The sequence below is a fragment of the Syngnathus acus genome, chromosome 17 (genome assembly GCF_901709675.1).
Source record: "Syngnathus acus chromosome 17, fSynAcu1.2, whole genome shotgun sequence".
NCBI lineage: Eukaryota > Metazoa > Chordata > Actinopteri > Syngnathiformes > Syngnathidae > Syngnathus > Syngnathus acus.
In genome coordinates, this window is record NC_051102.1 from 3484815 (window position 1) to 3510780 (window position 25966).

The 25966-nt window shown below is 38.6% G+C and overlaps 1 protein-coding gene across 6 annotated transcripts in view; it reads right to left on the minus strand.

The window, feature by feature from the left end:
• astn1 (astrotactin 1) overlaps positions 1 to 25966 on the minus strand; it is a 140264-nt gene that overhangs the window by 74242 nt on the left and 40056 nt on the right. For 3 of the 6 annotated variants that reach the window (XM_037277147.1, XM_037277145.1, XM_037277143.1), the window contains 8 exons: positions 24982 to 25128; positions 21843 to 21992; positions 20217 to 20369; positions 17364 to 17531; positions 13723 to 13807; positions 12967 to 13041; positions 12278 to 12415; positions 4293 to 4443 (listed from right to left, as the gene is read on the minus strand). In XM_037277147.1, coding sequence (XP_037133042.1) covers positions 4293 to 4443; positions 12278 to 12415; positions 12967 to 13041; positions 13723 to 13807; positions 17364 to 17531; positions 20217 to 20369; positions 21843 to 21992; positions 24982 to 25128 — 1067 coding nt within the window. The remainder of the gene's footprint in view (positions 1 to 4292; positions 4444 to 12277; positions 12416 to 12966; positions 13042 to 13722; positions 13808 to 17363; positions 17532 to 20216; positions 20370 to 21842; positions 21993 to 24981; positions 25129 to 25966) is intronic. The other 3 variants (XM_037277148.1, XM_037277146.1, XM_037277144.1) reach the window with 2 other exon arrangements.

The following is a 25966-nucleotide window of genomic DNA, read 5'->3' on the forward strand; positions in this document are numbered from 1 at the left end:
GAAAAAAATTCAACTCATTTCTCATGTCACCGCTGTATACATAGTACACTGTGTATGTAAAATGAAAACAAATCCCCATTGTATGTGATTGTTTAAAAGCTGGACAGTGTATGAAGTGTATGGTCTGTAGCGTAAGTTAGACACCTTAAATCAGCACTCAGAAAGCCTCTTGAAACACCATGCCTTTTAATCCTCTTTTTAAATGGAGATAAATTCCAACAGTGCTTTTGGGGCTTAAGGAAATCAGCACTGTGCCACTGCTAAACACAAATAAATCCCCATAAGAGGAGTTGGATAAGCGAAACACTTTTCCAAGTTGTCTGATTTGTCTGATTGGCAGATCAATAAAAAGTGCATGGATCGAGGACTGAGACAAGGAGATTACTCAATTGCTCCTGAAATCATTCTGCTTTTATATACATGTAGTATTTAATTATTTTCATGTTCAAATATAAAACAATCTTATTACTTATATATACCGTATTTTCCGCACTATAAGGCGCACGTAAAAACCTCCAATTTTCTCAAAAGCCGACAGTACGCCTTATAATCCGGTGCGCCGTATATATGGACCAATATGGATTTGTGGATGAGGACTAATTTATTAAAGTAAGCTTTACGTGTTTATTTTGTGTGTTGTGTGATATTAACGTTTAAGCAACGTTGAGTTATTGATATATTGTTATTGTTTTCACTATTTTGAGTCTTACTATATTGTGATTGCATTAACGTTTGAGCAACGTTGAGTTATTTATTATATGCACTTCATAATCCGGTGCACCTTATATATGGACAAAGTTTTAAAATGGGCCATTCATTGAAGGTGCGCTTTCTAATCCGGTGCGCCTTATAGTGCGGAAAATACGGTATATATCTTCCACCATACTACAACAGACTGGATATATAATTCAAAACATTATCTCCAACAGGGAAGGAAAGGTAGCTGCAATGCCTTCCATTTTCAGTTTGTTGCAACTTGAAATCATCAAAACCTATTTTAATTACTACATATCAAGGCTGTTTATAGAGATTGTAATTGTATTAATTGGGAAATGGCTATATAACGACGACTTTACGTACATAAGGAAGACAAATGTCTCACCTGCCCCTTTTTATTCATGCGTAATTTAGAAATGCTAATTGCGTATATTCTGTGTTTTTATAAAAGTAGAAAGGCAAACGTGTGCTGCCGGTTTCATTCAATTTGTGCCTGCAATCTGGGCGTAATTGGAGGCTGACTGCCTAAAGTGGCAGCTGTTGCACCTGGGGATGGCTTTCAGGCAGATCCTGTAAATGAAGATAAGCTCTGGAAAAGGATAACTCAGCTGGGATGACATCATCAAAAACTAGATGAAATGGAGGGTGATGACATGAAAGGCTTCAAAACTTTCATTAAGGTCACCGTTATACTGCATCGGTTGGCTATAAAGATTTTACTTTTAGTTCTTGATTTACCTAAGATATATTATATTTATATATATAATATATAAAATATTTCAAATATTAAATGTGTGTACTACACTGTACATGATGAATCTCTGTGTTATATTGCCAGAAAAATATTTTTTTCCCCACTCAAGATTTTTTTTAAACTCCGTGATAACCCATATCAAATTTGTGACTTTTGGGAGGAAGAGAATCATTACTGTCTACAACAGGGCTGCCAGTCCTCAAGAGAATTTGGGGAATGCTCCTCTTTTCTGACTAGATTACTTTGATTTGTCCAGTATGCATACAGTTAGTGGATATTAAGGAAATAATAAAAAATAATTTATTTGACTAAAAGTAAATTGGGGTGCAAGTTTCCACTTCACATTTAGATGTTGAGACATGTTGGAATAGCTAAAGTACTTCAAAGTGGTGGCCAGAGAGTTCAACCACGTCATTGCTTAATATAAAAAGGGAATGATGTTTCTCTGAACTTTCAGTGCCATATTCCAGTGCAACTTTGAAAAGTTATTTCATATTGTGCAAAACCTATTCCAAAAAGTAATATGCACGGTGCAACAGATTTATTAATAAATTACTAAGATGTTTGGTATGATGAAGCTTACTGAAAAAGCCCTTTACTCACATATAAAAGTAGTATTTAAAAATATACATATTACTTGTTTTTTTTTTTTTGGGGGGGCGGGGCATGCTTACAGATAATTGAAAACCTAAAAGTTATCCTTATAAAAAGCGTTGTACTTTGTAAATTATTTATTTATTTCAGTTCACCGGCACTTAGTGTTAACTTGTCACCTTACAAATGACAACATGCAGTACTTTGCAAATTCTTATCTTTGAAATATCAGATTTGACAAGTTGTGTCAATTTACTTGTTTTTTTTAACATGTGTAGTAAAGGAAATGTGACTACCAGAATCGATGTGATTCAAATATTTCCACCTTATGCCTTATAGGCCTATTCCCCCAGTCCATAAAAACGTTCTCTGAGTGAGTGTGTGTATTTTGTAATTAGTGTTACTGTATTCCAACAACCCAATTATAATGGTGTCAAATATAAAACCAGAATACAATGATTTGAAATTCATGTTTGACATATTTAATTGAATAAACTCCAAAGGCAAGATATTTGATGTTCAAACTGAGAAACATGATTGTTTTGGCAAATAATCATTAACTTGGAATTTTATGGCAGCAGCATGCTCCATAAAATTCCAAGTTATATTTACCACTGCGTTGCATCACCATCATCTCTTTTTACAACATTCAATAAACGTTTGGCAACTGGGGACACTCGTTGTTGAAGCTTTGTAGGAGGAATTCTTTCCCATTCTTGCTTGATGTACAGCTTCAGATGTTCAACTCTGTTATCGGATTTTGTTTAATAATGCAACACACATTTTCAATGGGAATGCTGTAACACGTGCAAAATGTGATTTAGTATTGTCTTGCTGAAATAAACACGCGTCGATAAAAGTCCCGGATGGTGCATTTCTTTTTTGGCACAGCCATCACCAGTGTGGACTTTTTTTTCCCACTGACTAAAACTATAATATTTTTTTTTTATATTTGAAGCTCTGAACAGTTATCATAGCTGTAGAGGAGTGAAAAGGCCTTCTAGTATTTCGGGTACCTTTATTAAGAAAATGCTTGAGGATCTGCCTTGGGTAATCATTTATTTGGCCAACTGACAGGCAAAGCCTGTCTGCAAGGCTTGCTATAAAATTACTATTGCTCATGGTGGGAACACATCAAATCTGGCCAAGCACCTTGCTGACCGGCATCCACAGTTATATCACCGGTTTAAAGAGCCACAGGTTGTGTTGCACTATACTGCACTCCCCTAAAAAAGTACAGAATGTATTTTGTTCCCAATTTGTAGAATTTGACGGGGCATTCTATTCACCCCCGTCAAATTCTGGGAATGAACTAGAGAAGAGCACACACACAAACACTCAGAGCAATGTTACGTTAGGTCATTAGCATTTAAATGAACATATTTGCTTGACAGTAACGGTGCAAATGTATCGTCAGTACCAATAATGAATAACATCAATTGCAGTCAAATAGGTTAATATGGCATGTAATGTAAAAGCTTATTGAAAGAACATGTCGGATGGACGTTCAATGTATTTGTTCTGTATCTGTTTCAAAATATTACAGGTTGATAAAATCAGCCTCAATCAATGAAACATTTATTGTTTTAATTTGCCTTAAGGCAGAGGTGGCTGGCCATGGTAGACTAGTATTTACTACAAATGAAAATGTGATGATATGTTTCATTATGGAAACATAAAAGGCATCTAAATCACCAAAGGCAATGTTTTGTTCTCATTTATATACAGTGATTGTATAAACGTATGCTGTAATTACATATGTACATACATTTTGGTACCAGTATTGATGTAGTTTATGCAGATGTACAGTGATCCCTCGCTACTTCGCGTTTCGTTTATCGCGGCTTCACTACATCGCGGATTTTTTTTCCAAATTAAAAAACAATTTAAAAGTCAAAATAAAACTACTAAATTGAGGAAACATGTGTCTAACCTTTAGGACAATGTAGTATTGCGCCAAATGTTTGTTTACATTCCTTTAGAAGCCCGTTTTCGCGTGTTCGCACGATCGCGAATTAGCATCTTTCCGCTAACTCGTCAGTACTTCTTGTTGGTGACCGTACTTTGCGGATTTCACTTAGCGCGGGTGTTTTTTGGAACCAATTATCCGCGATAAACGAGGGATTACTGTAGTATTAAAATCCAACTTTAATAAGTAAAATAAATTGGTATTTTGACAGCAATACATCCTACTTATGCCATACTTTCCTGACAAGAAATGACTTACCACACATCCAGTGGAGTCCAGTTTTCTATCAGATATGCAGCGGAAATTGCGGCTACAGCCGCCGTTGTCTTTGGTACAGTCTCTGACGGGTCCGAATGAGTCGAGGAGAACCTCCAAAGAGTCAAAGGATGAGCTGATCATCAATTCTTCTCTGTAAACAACAATACATTATGGCAACGTAAGTTTTCTTGCATGTAAATGGAGCTTGCAAGTTTTGTCACCGTATAACAATTAACATTTTTTGTAGATGTTTACATCCATCATGGTTAACACAGTGTTGCATCAGCTTTGCTTATGACACAGGTGTCAAACTCAAGACCAGATACGGCCCGCCACATCATTTTATGTGGCCCGTGAACACAAATTGTGCCTCAAATTCGTGTCATTACTAGAATTGCAAATTGTCTTCACTTATAATAATATCTTTTTTTTTTAAATATTTGACCAGTTTTTACTCTTCTGATTTGAAAACAAGTTATTTGTCAGTTTGTTTTGTAGCTTTTACTGTATATAATATGAGGTGCTCATACATTTATTTGGGTTGACAGTCAACGGCCCTCCGAAAGAAGCTATGACTACAATGCAGTCCGCGAAAAAAATGAGTTTGACACCCATGGCTTATGACAACACTTAAGTAAGAATTTGGTGTAAAACTTAAGTTGCTCAACAGTATGGGGTCTCCCGTGTTGTGTTTTGTGCTTTTTAATTTTCAGTGGGAGACAGGTCTGGATTGATGGTGGGCCACTCGAGGCATTACGAAGCCACAATTAGAATGTGCCTTGTCTTGCTGAAATTAACAGGGATGCTACGCCGCTTGGATAGGAACATATGTTGCTCCAAAAACTGCATGCACCTTTCAGCATTGACGGTCCCTTCACAGATATGCAAATTAGCCATGCCCTGGGCAATAACACAAAGCCATACCATCACATATGCTGACTTTAATTTTGTGCTCATAATGTGGATGGTCCTTTTCCTCTTTGGCCAGCCTGTCTGCCAATCCAGAGGCCCTTTCCCTGATATTCACTTGGTGTGGCCATGGGAATTTTAACCATCAGTCTCATCAAGCCCTGGAGTCCTGCCATTGAGAAACCTTTTTGAACATATTCCTGACCACGACTCCAAAGAAAGGAAGGCTGCGTATGAGTATCCAGACTCTCCTACATGATTGAAAGGTAGCAGACTTGAGAATGGAAATCTTTTTCCCACTGGCCTAGTTGAGGCACTACCACATCTTCACTATATTATTTCATCGGTGCACTTCTTCCCCTACTTGAGACAAGAATAGAGGACACAAATCTTCTCAAAGTCATCCGGAAAGTTATTCTCCATTGACTTGCTGAACCCATCTGACATCTTAGTTTAATAAAATCAAATATCTAGTAATGGTGCAAAATAATAGCAGAATGAATGATCGATCATCCTTAGGTTAACAAATACAATTGCAATAAATTTAATTATGATGAGAGCAATATGCTCTTGTTAAATCGGATTAAAATATCATATTTTAAGGATCATGTATGAAATTTATATAGGTAGATAAAAGTATGTGTGTTGCATGAACATTCTACACTAAATAGTTCAATCATTGGTCCTTATGTATCTTTTTGTATTATGTTTCTCATCAATGTTTTGTGTAAGTCGCCAATGAATAATTCATCCAATGGAATTCAAATTCAATTAACAGTACTGCAATCCTTGCGATGACAACAAAAAATGCAAAATTCTTTGTTCTCCTCACAGATACGTCAGCTATTTCTGCAAATGCACGACGTATCCATGCCAAAGATCACATGCTGTATCAGATTATGCCTTTTCACATACTCTTGGAAATCCAGTATATACTGTAGTCTGCTAGCTAAAGCCACATTCTCTTAGTTTCCCTCTGTGAAAAGACAATCGGTTGCTTCTTTTTATTTCATTGAAAAAAATTATCTCTGAGAAACCAATTTTTCTATTATAATTGCTTTTTGCTTTGTTGACACTAGTGCAGGGGGGACCTATTAAGCAGGGTGTCTGCAGATGATGAAACGCACAGCAAGTATCAATACTAAATTATTTTGTAAGTATTATTACAGAGGAAAGGGGGACACTCTCATTATATTCTTAAACCAGAGAGCAATCACTGTTGTGTGAATTTAAAAGCCCACTTCATATTAACTAATCAAACATTCTTTTTTTTTTCTTCTTAAAAAGTGCACCTTCACAGTGACTTTTTATTATTATCGTGAATCGAGGCTCAGTCCACATAGAGCTGAACCAATGAGAAATGATTGTAGTTTAACCAATGAGAAAACAGAGAAACTCACTCGACACAAGGCCCTTTGGGATGGGCTTCCGAAGGTGAATAGTGTGTGTGAGTGAGTGTGTGTGTGTGGGGGGGATAAAAACAAGTGTTGGGTAAATAATTATGTGGACCCACAAAGGACTAGATGCCTCACACACAGCCAAGGCACACGCTATAAAATGAAGAGAAAAGACTGTTATAAATAAATTATTACCGTTTCATTTAAGTTGAGAATGTAGGGCTGTGCTTTTTATATCTGATAGTATACTGACATACAGAGAAGGCTTTGGGGGAAAAAAATATATTTACGTATATACGTATATATACCGTAATTTTCGGACTATAAGTCGCGGTTTTTTTCATAGTTTGGGTGGGGGGGGCGACTTATACTCAGGAGTGACTTATATGTGTTTTTTTTTTTTCAAAAAATTTCAAAAAAAAAATTTCAAAAAAAAAAAAAATGAAACCGCGATAAACGAACCGCAATGTAGCAAGGGATTACTGTAATTTGAATTTCAAGTGACGACAGCAGCGCGAAACCATCTGCGTCACTCCAATTCATTAAATCCATCAATCGTCCTTTGTCAACAATGCGTGCGCGCCGCTGACGGCTTTTGCACTTAAAAATATTCCACAGGCCCATATAACGATATATAAATTATATATCAAATAACTATTATATAAGCAATAATGTTATCAAACCATCTGTGCACTCTAAATCATTAAATCCATCGATCAAATTCCTCGTCCTTTGTCAACATCGCCGCGCGTGCGCCCTGATGCCAGCCTCGTCGTTATTCCACAGATTTACTATATAACTATATTGTAGCGTTAACAAAGTTCAAGGAAAGACGTGGGTTTGGTAAACGGCTCTTTATTTAACAAAACAAACTTACAGGCGTGTGGCGGCGTGGACGTCCAGCCACGGAAGTGGACGAGAGCTCCATACGATAGGACCGGGCGTGCGTAGAAGCCATGACCGAGCCCCATGCACCGTCCTCGGACAGCCACCCGGCTGAGCGCCGGGCCTCGACTTCCAAGAAAGCTGGACGAGTGACGCGCGACGTCGCGCTGCTGACGTCAGCAGCGCGACGCGACGTCGCGGTCGCGCGTCAGCAGCGCGACGGTTGTTTACATAAAGGACAAAGATCGACTCGTCCAGCTTTCTTTCACTTTCGTGGATTGAAGTCGGGCGCCGGCGCTCGGCCGGGTGGCTGTCCAGGGACGGTGGATGGTGCTCGGACAATGCTTTTACGCACGCCCGGTCCTACTCTACCGAGCTGCCTTTCAGCTCCGTGGATGGAAGTCGAGGGCCGGCGCTCAGCCGGGTGGCTGTCCGAGGACGGTGCATGGGGCTCGGTCATGGCTTCTACGCACGCCCGGTCCTATCGTATGGAGCTCTCGTCCCCTTTCGTGGCTGGACGTCCACGCCGCCACACGCCTGTAAGTTTGTTTTGTTAAATAAAGAGCCGTTTACCAAATCCACGTCTTTCCTTGAACTTTGTTAACGCTACAATATAGTTATATAGTAAATCTGTGGAATAACGACGAGGCTGGCGTCAGGGCGCACGCGCGGCGATGTTGACAAAGGACGAGGAATTTGATCGATGGATTTAATGATTTAGAGTGCACAGATGGTTTGATAACATTATTGCTTATATAATAGTTATTTGATATATAATTTATATATCGTTATATGGGCCTGTGGAATATTTTTAAGTGCAAGAGCCGTCAGCGGCGCGCACGCATTGTTGACAAAGGACGATTGATGGATTTAATGAATTGGAGTGACGCAGATGGTTTTATTAACGTGTTATTTATGTAATAGTTTTTTGAATAACTCTGAATTTTACGTCAGGGCCGTTCTCAGCTCTTAGTTTGTGTTTATGTCACGTTAGCATAGCTATCGTTTAGCCTGTTGTTGCTCGTTCATGACTGTTCTTGGTGTTGGATTTTGTCGAATAAATTGCCCCCCAAAATGCGACTTATACTCCGGAGCGACTTATATATGTTTTTTTTCACTTTTTTGGGCATTTTATGGCTGGTGCGACTTATACTCCGGTGCGACTTATAGTCCGAAAATTACGGTATATATATATATACACACACATGCGCTTCCCCTCATTTGAATTACAAGCAGCCGCCACTGGTAGATATAACTAATCAAAATTATAAGTGCATGAATTCACAGCTGTCACTGTGTGTACTTCTGTCACTAAATCAATGTATTGCCATTTCACTAATTAATATTTCAAAAAAATAAAACAATCACCAAATTCTTAAAATCTTAACACTGACATTGGAACAATGTACACACACATGCACACACATTGAATTCTACTGGTTTGTTATTAATTTTATCTTCCCAATACATAACAAAGGGTGAAAATTAAGTAAATATTTTGGCTATTTGTGGGCTGGGCCAGTCACAATTCCCTGAGAAGAGCAGAGCTCAACAATACAGTAAATTAAAAAGTTGCTTCAGTAGATTGGTAGGATTGGTCTATGTTTTGATCAGATTTGTGAATGTTTTTTTTTCTTTTTTCAACTGGATAATTGGCTCCAAAATCCTGATCATGTAAAGTCTAATTAAAATCAACTTAGCATGCAAATAACAGTATGTCTCTTGACTGCTAAATTTTTTTTAGCCCATTGCGCCAAATATAAATCACCGCACGCAACCAAATCTGCAGGAAGTGCAAGTTGGAAGCTCTCATTGAAATGTACTGAAGGTAGACATGATAGTGAAAAGAACGATTAAACCTCATATTGGAAAAAAGTATACAAATGTCGATCATGTAACAAGCACATATGATTGGGAGTTTAAAGAAAGCAAATTTTGTAACCTTCTAATTACAACATTAATTGGCACAGCTGTCTGAAGATGAGAGCAGCCCAGCAAAATGTAAGCACACTGCAAAATGGGAATCTCAGAAGTATATGCAAAAATAGCAGTTTAAGAACCAGTTCATTTGTCATTTTTCGAAGGCTTCAATGTCATACTGTATCGCTCTGCAATTAACAGACATTAATCAGGCATACAGTTCACGCACACACACATGCACGCCCGCACACACATATACACACACACACACACACACACATACACACACTCACGCACACACTCACGCACGCACACGCACACATTACTGTAAATAATTAAATGTCCAATGGCAACATGAAATATAATAATTAGGTAACATAATTTTTTGTCAACAATTTTAGTGCACATGTAAATGGATGTATAATTTCTGAGTGTGTGTTATTACTGAGAAATTACTATAAATGAACATTGGGAATCAAAAATGCAAATTTCTCATCAGACTAGTTAACACTGTGGTATTGTGGTCATTTATTCCCATGCACATTTACTTGTAGGTTACACAATTAACGCTGATCTTATGTATTCAAAATTGTTTTGCAACGAATGTTAAAGTTGAGCTTGTCCGACAGTTGTAGCGATTGACCTGTCTACCGGATGCGAGTGAACGCTGGCGCGACTTGCTGCCGCTGCTCTCCGGTCATTTTTTTAAACATTTTTGTTTTTCTTTTAATTGTGTATGCTATTTTATGTTTGTACGGTGACCTTGAGTGCCTTGAAAGGCGCCTTATAAATAAAATGTATTATTGTTATTATTACTGTTATTATTAGTTAACAGGTTCTTAACATAAATGTCCTTTTATACATCATTAGTTTCTGGACCCTGATTCACCCTTATTTTTTACCACAAAGGAAAAAGAATTCTGATTACAGATTCCAGTTTCTACCTTATGACACATAATATATTTAAAACGGATTTAATTTTTGATCTGAAAGGGCTGTGGGTGATAATGAGAACTAGTTCTATGATGAACTTTTGATGCATCACACTATCTCGCTAGCTTGTAGTCAGGCTTTTTACAATAACTCTATCCTTTAACGCAGGGGTGTCAAACTCTTTTTTTTCGCGGGCCGCATTGTAGTCATAGCTTCTTTCGGAGGGCCATTATGACTGTCAACCCAAATAAATGTATGAGCACCTCATATTATATACAGGAAAAGCTACAAAACAAACTGACACATAACTGGTTTTCAAATCAGACGAGTAAAAACTGGTCAAATATTTAAAAAAAAAGATATTAAAAGTGAAGACAATTTGCAATTCTAGTTATGACACACGAATTTGAGGCACAATTTGTCTTCGCGGGCCACATAAAATGATGTGGTGGGCCGTAACTGGCCCCCGGACCTTGAGTTTGACACGTGCTTTAACGCATTTCCTATGAAATATGTCAGTTGAAGACATTTAGTACCGACTTGACATCCAACTTTGTATTTCTGATTTCAGTTTGTCTTGGGACCACTTGCCCTAGTTATACTGGATCAAGCTCTCGAAACTATGACAAAGGGGAAAAAATAGTCCTTGGTGCAGAGTTCAATGCTCATTAAAATAAAGTGATGTGGGGGTATTCATTTAAGCATGGCTAATTTTACCTGGCATAATTTTCACAGGGCAAATAACAATCTGCAAATTAGGACAGGATTTGACACGGCTGTGCACGCTAAGTTGTTTACGAAGCATGTTCTAGCATACACTTAAAAGTCAATTCTCACTGGAACATTATCCAACATCTTCTGCTTAATCTCATCCTGTTCACACATACTTTATGCAAGAACATAGCTCTCAAAACAGCAGTCACGTTAAATCATTCAGTGTGCCGTGAGTCAATAATCCCACTTGGATCCGTTAATTGTAATGTATAAAACATGCCTGCTCCCCCAAAGATGATAAGTAAAATTGGGTTTGAACAGCATATCAACCCAACCAAATGAACACTGTCAGTTCAAACGGCGGGATCCGAGCTACACTCTCGACTAGTCACCAGTCAATCTCTCAACCACCAGGCCACCATGCTGTTCAGGTTTAAAGGCAATGATAACAATTGCAGTAAGGAAGTGGAAGAATGGAAATTAAAAAAATAAGCTTTCTAATGTGTAGTACAAGTTAAAAGTCTTACCGCATTTTCTGGACTACAAGGCGCACCTAAAAACCAAAACGTTTCTCAAAAGCCGACAGTGCACCTTATAGTCCGGTGCGCTTTATATATGGACCAAATTCCTAAATTTAAACTGGCCCGAAGCATTATGTCATGAAATCAATCATAAGTGGCCCGCTGAAGACTATGAATCATGAATCAAAAAGACTATGGATCATTATTTTGTGATTATAAAGTAATTTGTTGCTTCTGAAGTTGAAATAAAAAAGATAAAATGGAGAATGATTTGATTAAAAATCTGACATGATGCATTAATGTGTCCACCAGTGCACCTTATATCAGGACAAAGTTTTAAAATGGGCCATTCATTGAAGGTGCGCCTTATAGTCTGGTGCGCCTTATAGTCTGGAAAGTACGGTAATTGCATCTAGACTAAATTATGCGTCATTTACTTGTCCATTCTCATTCTGTGATAAATAACAGAAAGATTAGACTCTTTCCATCAACTATTGTAAACACCAATTAGCATGCAGCATTACAAACATAGCACTTTAAATAAAAATGAAAAATACACAAGAAGATACAATTCTTAGTAGTGTGATAATACAAATTCCATGAATTGGTAAAAGATTGTAAAAGGTTTGTTAAAAAAATGAAAGCTTAAAATTGCTGAAGAGGCATTGTCAACATTACAAGAATTTTCCATCTCCTCTTTTCTCACCTTACATCTACAGCATCCTCCATAACTGTCATATCAGTCTTGCATTTTGCAGAAGGGTTGATGGCAAGCTCTGCAGGTGGGATGACAAAGCTTTTACTCAAAGGCAGCCACATCCCTTCTCCTAAAGTGTACGTGAATCTGCAGATGACAGCATAACAAATCATGTTAATGTCTTTGAAATGTAACCCGAATACAATGTAACAAATGGAATTATTTTAATGACAAGAAAACAAAATAGGATCAAACGTGATAGTAGTCTTTCATATACTACATATATATCAAGTCAAGGCATAGTCTGTTTTCATCACACTATTTTGTTTTGTGTAATGTTCCTTAATCACCTGTTGCTGTGTGATGATCGGGACGTTAGTGTCAGTTCGCTAAGTAGTCCACCAGCAGTGGTGTGAATTGGTTTCAAATTAGAGCTCTTACAGGAAATGCCTTGTTAGCTACCGAATTATGATAATGCTTGCTAAAAGTTCTTAAGTCTTCAGTTGTTTCTTGAGTCATCTGAGAACACAAGGGACCCTAACCTAAGAAAATATGAAATCTCGTTCCCAACATATAGTCACACCTTTTGAAGTTATAATGAAGATTTTTCAGCCACTATATAAAACCTTTCACATATCAATTGATGATGGAATACACTATTAGTTTTAATTTCTCTTTTTCTTTAAGGGTCATCATACCTGAAAATACGATCAGAGGGTTGCTCTCCCATCACAAGATCAAAACCACGCTGGAAAATGGTGTAAGGCCAAGGCCTATGATGGAAAAAAAACATATGAAGAAGTCATTAGGGAGAGATCATAAGAGACAAAAAGAAAGGAATGAAATCAACCTGAAATGAAAGCAAGAGGGCTGATAGTAATTTGTATATGGTATGCGAGCGATGTAATATTACAAATGTCTGACTGAAAGTCATTTCTTCCAGTCAGAGCATTATAAAATGCACATTATCACAATGTGTGGTGTATCTATACATACTCCCATCGGTATATTGCGTACGTCTAGTTGATAAATAAAGTCGACAGGTGGTGTAGTATATTTTGTTGCTATTAGTTTTTAGCACATCGAAAATGAAAATGAAAAAAAAAATCTTCTCTACTGATATACAAAGTATTACAATTTTCTTTTTACGCATCAAACTAAAATAGAAACATTAAATTCCCACTATAGCATACCAGCCACCCCCCCAAAAGTAAATAAATAAATAAATAAATAAATAAATAAATAAATATGCAGAGTCTGTGATGGCAGATTTTAAAAACGTTATCACTCTTCAATCACATATGCCTGTTTATATCATTTGGTGCCAGTCAATGGGGTGCTATGGATGACCCCCGCTCCCAAGGGGTGCCCGTGGCTACCACCTCATCATCCCCACCCTTTGCATGCCCCTAGGATTGAGCAGTAACCCAAATGATGTAAGAATGTGTCCTTACCCCTGATTGGGCCCCCACTCACTACGGATGCAGAGGTGCTTGTGGACCGGGTCCTTCATGTAGCCACTCAGGCAAATGCATTCTCCTGTAAAAAAGAAATGTACTGACTCAATCTACTACAGCTAAGCATTATCATGGGTAAATTTGAACATTCGACAACAACACATTAGAAGTGAAGTTTTGGTTTGTGTGCTCTTTCTGCTGTATAGTGTTTGGTGTGCCTACTCATGATGACCACTATGTGCCTCCACATACTACATAAAGGAGTGTCCTCTCCAAAACTACTAGCGAAAAGAAAAGGCAAACACATACAGTACACATCCGTAATATTTTTTGATTTTCATGACACAATAGATCTGACTTTTGTGGAAATGAATAAATTAGGATGAAAGTTTTTGTTGGTGCTATTCACAAAATAGGATAAATTAAGACATGCATCCATCCATTTTCTAAACCGCTTCATACTCACAACGGTTCCAATGGGACTATAACTTTCATTCTAAAATAATTTTTACGACAGACAGAGCTTGATGGATAGTGGCCGAATTAAAACATTACTTTCACGCAAAAAAATAGATCATCCATAACTGGCTTGTAAGTATAGGAAATGCAGAACAAAGTACTGCATTTTCTTTGCGTGTTACAACTGATGAATGGCTTTGGAAATGTGCACAAACATAATCATTATGCAGCTTTGTTTAAAGTCTAATAGCACAAACATCAAACACACACACATGCACACACACACACCAAACTATAGTAAGGGTGGGAGTGAGTCCAAATAGCATTGGTACACCCAAATAACCTGGTTTCAGGTTCTGCGGCGAAGGAGGCCCCATGTGTTAAAGCTTCCCTCATCTCCTTTAATGGATTGCAGAAGCAGCACAGATGTTGCCACAGCGCATCTCAGCTCTCATCGGTATCTTTTCTTGCAGAAAAGAGGATTGGACTTAAGCTATCTATAGCAACGCAGCATTCTCCCTGCAGCGCCTCCACACACGTACATGCAACCATCCAGACAAGTAAGCACGCATACACAGACACACAGTGGTTTTATCACGGATATATGTTGGGGAAAAGTGTGAAATATAAAAACAGTATTCATAATGATGGCTGTCATGAGGAAAATGCAACCCATTAGAAGCAAGAAACAGGATTTTGATAGAATGAGAGTCGCAATTTAATTTTGAAAAAGGCACAGGGAGAGACTTCAAATAAAAGATTGACAGCCACTAAAAAGTCCTCAACTATTTAAGTTTACCTCCAAAGATCCCACATTTAGGTCTTGATGGGAACAGGGAGCAGTTCACACCTTCTCCACGTCCCGAAAACCAAGTTGCGCACCATGGGCGACCGGGCCTTCTGCCATGCAGCCCCCACACTGTGGAACTCCCTCCCCGACCACCTAAGAGCACCCCAATCCACTGACTCTTTCAAAACCGGACTTAAAATTCACCTCTTTACTCTAGCATTTCCGTAATTCCTGTTCTCATATCCTGGTTGTCGTCCTGTTGTTTTATACTTGTCCTTGCTTTGTTTTCTTGTTTTTACTTGCCATGTAGCACTTTGAGATTCCCCCGAATGTAAAGTGCGTTATAAATATACTTTATTATTATTATTATTATCATTAATCGGCATTAACACAAAAATATTTTGTCGACCGGTACTAGTACTTAATAGATGTATAATACTAGATAGGTCATAGATATTCTGTTTTAAAGGGAGCACAGTTGATTTAGTGGGAGTAAAGATCAAAATATAATCACAGGCACAGCGGGATGATGAGCTCATTAAACAACACAATATTCTACAATTCTGTTTCATCAGCACACTGTTCTCATTATTTGGATGTTGAATGTGGTGGCTGGCTTGAATAAATCATGATGTACAGTAGCTTCACATGAGTATATAATATCTGATGTGGGGTATAATGTTAGGTTAAGTTGATTTTCTTTCCTATGGCTGTTGGTTGATTATCGGCAATTCAAAGGCAAGATACTCCGTAGCAGCCTAGCAAAATTTATTCTGCATCAAATTAGAGAATTTCATTCAATACACTGTGCGTCACACTCATTAATCTCTGTCATGCCATTACAGCAAAATTATGCAGTCTTGCTCTCATCCCACATCAGTGTCACATTTGTTTTGTCTTTTTGTTTTTTGCTAAGGAAGTGTCTCTATCGACTTTCGCACGATTTTGCTCGAAGGCCTTGAATTCCACGATGACATGTAAAACGACGTTAAATTGCATGTATATTTTGCAGAACAATGGAAGAGTTAGAATATTTTGAAGAGACTAAATTCCACAAACTGTAAATAAACTTTTTTTTCTTTCAATAGCATTGATTTTAAATTTAAATGACAGCACGATATGTCACTGAAATACTTCAAATATATAGTGTAATTCTCAGAGAATATCCATCGTAAGAAATAGAAACATAAAAGCACATTTTAAAGCTGCTGATGCTGTGGTGTGACATGCCCAGTTTAAACCTAGTGCAAAAACATAGGGCAGTTTTTAAGCCAAGTGTCTGTGTGTCTGTCTATTGAAAACATATAACAGGGTTTTAGTTGTACAGGACCCAATGGGAACCAAGCCCACTCCAATAAAGAGATTAAATTCAATGACTGTATTTTCACTCGTGGATTACACTGAGGACGTATCAATTCAATGCATGAGCGGATTCGCGCCCACCGCAACAGTTTGGATCCTAAAACTCCATAGTAACTGCCATAGCAAAAAGAGCACAAAAATACCATTCATTCAATAAATTCTCCTCTGCTGCTTTTTGCATTTGTGCTATGCTACAAGTTTCCCCGACTCAATTAGTATAATTCCCACAGGAGTGCTGGAAAACGCTGAACAGCTTGCAGTGAAAGCTTGCATAGAAGAGTTGTTTCTGTGCTCTGCATGGCCCATGGAATACGCCAAAAAGTTTTATAATCAATCCCACTTTGATACAATTGGTTTAATTTTAGGAAGGAAATGGAAATACTATGGAAATACTGTAAAACATGAATAAACATCAAATGGGGCATTTACCTTTTAAATGTACAAATTGTTGAGTGTATGGAGTGAAATCACACAAACAGGCAGTCATTTTTTGTTCATATTTGTGTATGGATGTGGCATTTTTTGGAAAATACGCTCGCTTAAGGGTTCTGAATATAACCACAAAGTTGGCTACACAACCACTCAAAATTAAAAGGGTGAGCAGTGGCTCAATTACTTTTCAGCTAGCTTGAAAAATGTGCTTTGACAATTAATCTTCGAGGGAATTAAGGTTGCATGTCACATGCGTCAAACACCTGGAAACCGTTTTCACTCAACTGTAAATCCTTTAAGACGTTTTTCTTCGAGGTATTATTATTTATTAAAAATCAGACTGTCATATGACTTAGAAGCCGCACTCAAGTTTCCATGCAGCTTGGCGGCCAAGCCGCCTATAGATTTAGCTCGGAGCTTTGGCTGGAACATTTTAAAGGTCATTTTACATGAGTGAGATCCCTTTTTTGTTGTTTTTATCATGAAATATAAGCTTTGAATTCTGAGTTTAAATTCTGGCTACAGTTCCAAGTGACGAAAAACATTCCCAAAGCATAAATAATGCTTCCCTAGTGTTGACTGTTGTAAGGCTTACCTGTCTCTTGATCACACTGGTGCTCACAGGGGTCCAGCAGGCGTCGTCCACACAGTTCATTCACCCACGGCCCACTGGCATTCTGCTGATAGTACAGCAAGATCTGCGCTGGGTTCAGCCAGTCAGAGGCATCCAATTGACTTCCTTGCAGCAAGATAAACCTTGACCCTAAAGCCGGGGGGGGCACAGATGGAAAAGAACAATGTTGATAGAGGAAAAAAAACTATACAGATTAATAATGAGAAACTGCAGATATGACTTCTGGTAAAGTCATTCTACATAAATCAATGTTAAAATATTAAATAATAAAAATAAGACCACACTTTTGCATTCTAGCGAAATGGAAATCCAACTTGAGAACAGACTTTGACGGAATGTAAAGCTGACGGGACACTGAACTTTTAGCAGTGAATCTTAGACCTTACAGAAAGTCTTCAAAGCTCAGTATATGCCCAAGGAGTTCTCACAAGCCACTGTGTGTTGTGTTTACTTCTCCAGCCACACTATAAGCCTCGGGTAAGAAGGCAACCCACCATTACCTGCTCTTGTCCCCTGAGGCAGAGAAGACTCGTGAAAGATTGTCTCCACACAACTGCACACATGATTCATGTCGAGTGAGACATCGATGAAATCAGAAATTCTGTTACGGACTGATCTGAACTTTTGCTGAACTGTTATGTTTCATTGCAAATAAGATCTGTGATAAGCGACTATTATGTATTGCGAAGTTGTCTCTGACTGATCGATCTACTGTTTAACCAGTAAATAATGTTTTGGTACTACAATTGCTCCTAGCTCATTTGGGATTGAGTATCTATCTAACCTTTTCCCCATTTTGATTTACCACAACCTGTGATGATCTTGCAGCACAAGGCTGTCTGATAGAACGATCTGCATCTGACTTCACATCAGTTAGCATTCAAATTCGTTATATCACAAAATGACAGTCACTGACAGACTGCCTATTAATGCATGTCACAGTTGTCCTGTTTTTGCATTTATGATATTTTCGTGTTTGTTGTTTTGTTTTCTTTTGAAATAAAAGACAATTTTCCACATTGTGGTCAACAATTATCTCTTCATTTTTGTAAAGACCGTAGCTGTTGGCATTAATAGCTTTCTCCTCCAGTAGAAGAATACAGACTTTCATTTGATTCACCGTGACATCAAATCAAGTCTGATAAGATTGTGGAGACATTTATGGAAACATTCTAAATCGATCCTGGTTTTGTAATTCAACAGGCAAATTCGCCATCTTTCATCTCTCCTTTCAAAGTTTCCTCCATGGACAACTCCCTTGAATTTTAATGTCTCCCTGGCGGGCTAGTGTGTAACATTGGCAAGCAGCAGCTCCCTGAATCAAATCAGACCTCCGCATGATAGATGACCGAGGCTCGTAAGTCTATAATATATCGACACTGCCAGCTCGTGTGGCTGTTGAAAAATGCCAATGAGCAAGCACATCACCCTTGGCCACAGATACATGATTCAAAAATAATAATAACCTTAATCCTCAGTAGTGGCCCCCCTGGTGATATGATTGTAGGGCACGGGGAATATGAGGGAATCTTTATTTATTTAAGGAAATGTACAATCTTCACATTTTGAAACTGTTGTCTTATTAACATGTCTGGGGCAATTTTATATCTAAATATTCCAAAGATTAATATAGTGTAGAGTGTATAGAGTGGTCGTCTCTCAACCCAGAGGCTGGGATTAAATCTCATTGTGACCATGTCGAAGTCTCCTTGAGGAAGACACTGGACCCCCAGTTGCTCCTGATAGTATGTCATTAGTAGATGAATGAGGAACCGCTTTGAGTACTAAATGTAGAAAAGTGCTATTCAAAGTGACAGCCCATTTACCATATTTGCCGCACTATAAGGCACACCTAAAAACCTCCAATTTTCTCAAAAGCCTTCAGTGCGCTTTATAATCCGGTGCGCCTTATATATGGACCAATATTGAGCCACTACGGCAAGCGTGTCCAAATATATGGATTTATATATGGACAAAGTTTTAAAATTGGCCATTCATTGAAGGTGCGCCTTATAATCCAGTGCGCCTTATATATGGACACAGTTTTAAAATGGGCCATTCATTGAAGGTGCGCTTTATAATCCGCTTTATAATTTACCAGTCTTACTGGTATGAGCTCATTTTAGGGGCAGATCTGTGTCATGCGGTGAGCCACCCTCCTTACAGCTAAATATTCTGCTAGGCAAGTGGTAATCCTGGCTTTCACTAAAATGACAGCCAATGAGCTGCATTTTCCCAGTAGGCAAGCTGGGCCCTGAATGAGGAAAACAACCAAGTGCCATTAGCTAAAAATAAGGAAATTATCAGAATTTTTACTTGCAGATGTAACCCTGCACACTTTGTATGTGATACACGGGCACATCGTTGATTGTTTTACTTTGAAACCTCACTAATGCATTTGTTAAGCAAAAAACTGAGCGATGTGATTGCGCAGGTGGGTCTTTGACATTGACTCTACTCCAAAGTAACAACACCGCAAGTGGAAGTAAGATGAAGGACTGCCGATGCGTGTTCTCTGTGACCTGGCCTCAAAATGCTGTGATACTTTGAGAGCACATCTGTTGTCTTGTCTCACATGAAAAACACTGGGGGGTGGGGTTGGCTGACCTGGCATTTACCTTTGTCTCACAGAGCGCAAAGCAAATCAGCGGCTCACCTCTCAAACACCTGCACTCGGTTAGTAACCCGGTGAGTTGAACTCTCTGTGGAGTTGCACAAAAATATCACCTCAGCCCAATACCCCACCCCCAGATGGATTTTAAGCACGACAGAGGTAAATGCATCCCCAATTTTAGGCTGCTTTGAAAGCCTTACCGTCAGCAATGAGGTGCTCCGGCACATGCAGGATTACACGTACTGAGAGGCTGCAGGACATGTGAGAGCAGTACACCAGGCTCATCACGCAGCTGATGACACTGATTAGAGTCAGTGTGGTCTTATTGATGGGGCTCCTTGGGGAACCTGCTGCTGGGAACAAACACAGAGGAATGGGGACAGATAGACATTGATATATGAAGTGCTGATTTCATTTTATTGCTCCCATATCCCATCACACATGCAACATAAACCAAGTCATTATACAAGGAAGCCAAAACAATTGCCACCAATAAATAGGGCTGTTGGGCGAATATACAAGGCCTTTGGGAGGTTGAAATGAGACACGGTGGGGCTGAAATAACTATTTTAGAGTATTACCATCCAAGGAAGGATGCAGAGCTAAAAATAATTTATGGCTTTGACTCTAAAACTGTTAAGATTGGGAATGTTTTTTTTTTTTTTTTTTTAAAAGCTGTTCATTTTGCGTTTCTGTTTTGAGCCACCCTGACAAAATACACTCACATGGAGACAAATGATCGGGGTGGAAGGTGGCGCCCGCTTCACAGCAGTGATATGTGACCGCCATGGCCAACATTACATCTGCAAGTGGCAATCTTGTTGCAGTCCTTAAAAAAAAATCAATCTTCCGCATGGTCTCCAGCGAGTCTATTTCAGCTTGTGCAATGTCACTTCTCGCGAGGTGATTTTAAAGGAAATGAGAGGGGCCACTTCTATTGGCCGAGAAGCTGTGTTAATGCACATAACGGTGCAAATGCTAATTTCTAACTAGGCTCATTTCCAAAAATGCCAAAAGGAAAACTACACCCATACACACAATTTGACCGCGCTTTGCACTAGACTTGCTCTGAGTGCAAAAATAGAGCCCTCAATGTTTTCAGTCAATGTTATCCTTCCTTGTAAATAAATATTCTTTCTTCAGGATCTAAGAAAATGCATGCGGTGAGCTGTTTACTGTATATTCTCCTTCAACCCAGCTTTAATTAAGGATGATAGCTGCACATCTATAGAAGCTTCGCTATATTTGCGATACCTGTGCAAATGACCTTGGAATAATTGGCTTGGAGGCAAAAGCTTTGTAACATTTTTTGACAGCGGTTTATTTTAAGGAAATTGTCATTTATTTTCTTTTTTGCCTCACATACATATATTACAGCTTGTTTATACGTATCATTAGAGCACATGATCAAAGTTGCAAGAACATGGCATGCAAAAAGATAAAGCGTGCTGCAAGACTGTGCTTTGACAGCACTTTAACCCATTCTCCATAGACATAATATTGATGGGTAATATTTCAAAATGTGGTGTTTCAACATCTTGAAATGCAATGTATTAAAAAGTTAATCACTGATCTTGTCTTGTTTTTTTTTTTCTAAACAACTGTATTAGCAGATGCAATAATTTCAATTGTACATGCTCACAACCATTCTGTTTCATACCGTTAACACCAATGTATGTATTTAACTTATTATATCTATAATAAGTCAGAATCATGAGCAGACAACACTGTAACCAACAACCTGCTACAATCACCATTGATATTACTTGTCATGCGTTGGGGAGGTGACACCATCAAGCGGTGAGAGAAATTGAAGTCCTTCTTACCCCCTGAGCCCCATGCGCTGTTGGCGTTACCATTTCTCATACCTCGACTCCGGCGTCGACTGCGGTTTGGGTCGGTGTAAAAAGCCAGCTGAGGCTCACTGTCAGCCTCAGTGCCAGAGTCTCCGTCTGGGTTCAAGAAACTTGAACCTGCTGTTGGATTCACAAAAAAATAAAATAAAATACAAAAAGTTGAAAATAGCCCTGTTGAGAGAAGCTTTATTTAACTTCACAAAAAAAATCACTAGAATGACCTTGTGAGAATCTTATTGTAATGCCAAGGAGAAGTACAAGATCAACTACTGAATAATCCAGAGCTATGTTTTCAATTTTAATCCTATTTGGAAGATTATGAGTTTATACTGATGTGAGAATATTTTCCTTGTCTCTCCAAGTAGGATGACGGACTAAGCAAATATTTTAATGCTTAACTATGATCTTAAGGATAAACTTTGATAGAGTATGTTATGATGATTAAACTGCTCTTTCCGTATTTGCATAATACAATTCAACTGAAAGTCTTTTACCCGAGGCTTTCTCTATATTTAGAGGGTGTGTCCTGGGGCTTGTTTTAGAAGAGTTAACGGATTGCATTTCATAATATGTGTGATAGAGAGAGACAGAGAGAGAGAGTATGTAGTTGTTTGGGGGCTCTTTCAAAAGCGGCAATGATTTGCTGAATCAGCGAGATAAATGTGAAGGGAAATAAAATTCAAGCTGATGTTGCCTCATGACAAGAGTTTTAAAAGGAACCTTTGAGTTTTAAAGGATCTATCTATCCAACTAACCATCCATACATATGTAAAAATCAAGTTGATTAAAGCGTACACCAAGTATGCCACGCTTGACATTGGAGAAACACATTTTTTTTAGGGATCCGTACCCGCTCCCCTCGCTTGTAAGCTCAAAACATACAGTATCAATTCTGAATTGCATCCATGTGGTAGGTCTAACAACCTGCTCCAGTAGCCATATTCTACAACTGTCATCTCTCCCTGCTACAGCAGCGCACGTCCAGTGATGGTCTTTCGACCCTTTTCCACATCCTGTAGCCACCATCTGCCACTGGTAAAGTTGGCTCAGCTCCTGCGGTCGCCAATTGAATCATCAGCTCCAACAGTGCATGTCCTGCAGCCATTATCCAACCTGTCTGTTGTTTGACTTTGCTCCGGCAATCCATGTGCTGCAGCCTCAGCTGGTCTTCTAAGACCTCATGTCTGGTCTTTGCAACTCTGTGGAGTCCATCGTAAAAGCCATCCATGTGGGATGACCACGACAAGCCTCATTTGACATCTGGAATCTGTCCTCAAAATTACATCAAATAATTGATGAAAAATATTTGTCTATAACAGTTCAATTGTGGAAACTAGTGTCTTCTATGAAATACACTATGAAAAGTGTGGTGAATAACCTTTATATTTTTTGCCATACCATAAGGTCACTGTGGACAGAATTGTGGCCATGGCAGGGCAACGTTCCAGTCTCCCTGGAGGAATAATTTTCTGGCAATCTTATGGTCACCCAGCGAGCACTCGGAAGGGGACTGAGCAAGGCCTTTCCCCGGCTGATTCTCAAAATATTCTCAGATGTATTCATTCTGAACGGTGTGTGTGTGTGTATGTGTGTGTGTTTTGCTGTCTCACTTAGAACCAAAAAATGCATTTGTAGCATGTGTGAAAGTAACGTTGACTTGACAGAGCAAGCCATCCTACATGAAATGTGCTGAACACAGCAAAATTCTGCTTCCAAAGTGCTTTGGAGTTTCTCCAAAAATAAACTGACGCAGTTTATTCCTCAACTCCTCTGAAATAGGCAACAGATGCAACATCTTAGATGCTATGTGTTGTCACCTTCAGTCATTTTTTCCAAGTTGAGCGGGTAGCAACCCAGAAGTGGGCACGTACTTTAATAGCATTGGCATCAAATTTAAACCTGCTCATTTCTGCATGCTTTAGCCTCTCAAAGGTATTTGCATGCAAATGGCAAACTGCATAAATGTCAACTTTAAATCATGTCGCAGGCTCATTTTGATATATTTATAAAACTATAGCAAAAATGGATTATAATGGAGGGCTACTTTAAAAAGGTTTAAAATGCTAGGTCAAAGTATATTTCTAATTCAAAAAAATGGGAAAGCAGTAGAACTATTAGAACAGTTAAGCACTTTTAATGGTCACTGAGGCAGAAAGTTCTCTTCAATAATACTCCATCTGTCTTATATTATTAGTGAGACATAGTTTGCAAGAAGAACTGTAGGGAGCCAAGAGGAGTTGGTTCATTACAAGAGCCTGGGAGAGCTATTATCTTGTGAACAAAAATAAATAAGTGAGCTTGAAACATAGGTTCACACTATGGGGTTTGAAACTGAGCACACCTAAGCAAAGCAAATAAATCTTACAGAGGGAAAGATGAGAATGGGAAACATAAGGCTCCTTTCCCGTAGAGGAATTTGAGAATGTCTTGGTTCTTTTCTTACACTGCATTTCCAACTATGTGAGAATATTTTGGTTCTCTTTTTAGACTGTATTTTTGTTTGGGTTTTACGTTCAGTATCCAGATTTGACTCATCTCATTTCATTTATAGCGCACTTAAAAAAAACATCCATCAATTCATCTGGTACACCCTGAACTGGTTGCCAATCAATCACAAGGCACCCATAGACCATTCACACTTAAACTCACTCCTACGGACAATTTGGAGTGCTCAATCAGCCCATTATTTATGTCTTTGGAATGTGGAAGGAAACCGAAGTACCCGGAGGAAAAGCACGCAGGCATGGCAATTTATTTCCTTTCCCTAGTTTATTTCTTTTGCTGCTGTAATTCACGAGCCTTGGGTTATTTTGACAAAAGGATGTCAGAAACATTAACATGACGGGACACTGTAATTGTGAAAACAATGCATAATGAAGGATGCCTCTCTACAACAACAAAGCTAATGCTGGCAAAATGTACGTTTTGCATTGGACGGGATACTGTACAATACTATTAGATTTTTTTACAAAATGCACACAAACCTCCACACTATCAGAGGAGCAATAAAAAAATGTAGCAGCGAAAACACATTGTTTACGGGGGAATGGGGGTGTTAAAAATATTTTCTCTCGTCAAAATGGTAGAGCTGTGGGAGAGAGTGACTCACTGCGATTGTTGCTGGAGAGACGCTTGCGCTGGCTGGTGGAGGTGTTGTGTGGAAGCAAGGTGTTCTGCTGGTGGTTACTGTCGATTGGACTGGTGGCAATGATATTGTCTTTATATTTGTTCATTAGAGCCAGCTTGTTATCACTCACTGTGGAGGGAAGAAATGTAAAAACTGAAAATAAATTAATGTACACAGCATAGAGGCAGCTTGTTATCACTCACTGTGGAGGGAAGAAATGTAAAAACTGAAAATAAATTAATGTACACAGCATAGAGGCATCAATTGATTCAAATTCCCAATATTTTGTAAGTAAAACCAAATTATTAAGTATGGATTTTTTTTTTTTTACTGTGTCCTTTATATTGTAAACAGGCAATAAAGCGACAGTGGCAACAACAGATACATATTCTGCAATTACTGTCCAGCGTCACTGGGAAGGTGGAGCCTATTCTAGCTGAATGGGAGCGACAGGTTGACACTAAATAAACTGTATAGATCACTGGTGTCAAACTCAAGGCCCAGGGGCCAGATACGGCCCGTCACATTATTCTCGGTGGCCCACGAAGACAAATTATGCATCAAATTTATGTCATTACAAAAATTGCAAATTGTCTTCACTTTTAAACAATCAGATTTTTAAAATATTTGAAAGGTTTCCACTAGTTTGATTTGAAAACTAATTGTCAGATTATTTTTTTGTAGCTTCTATTGTATATAATATGAGGCGTTCATACATTTATTTGGGTCGACAGTCATAATGGCCCTCCCAAGGAAAAGATGAGTACGATGCGGCCCGCGACAAAAATTTGTTTGACACCCCTGGTATAGATCATCTGTTAGTCACAGAGTAGACATTAACTTAAAACACACACTTTCACTCATCTTCCATCCATGTTCTTTGGTCTGTAGGTGGGACCAGAAAAGAAAGATTTGACACCGCAACCTTATTGTTGTGAGGGAGTGAACTCTTATGACATCATGCATA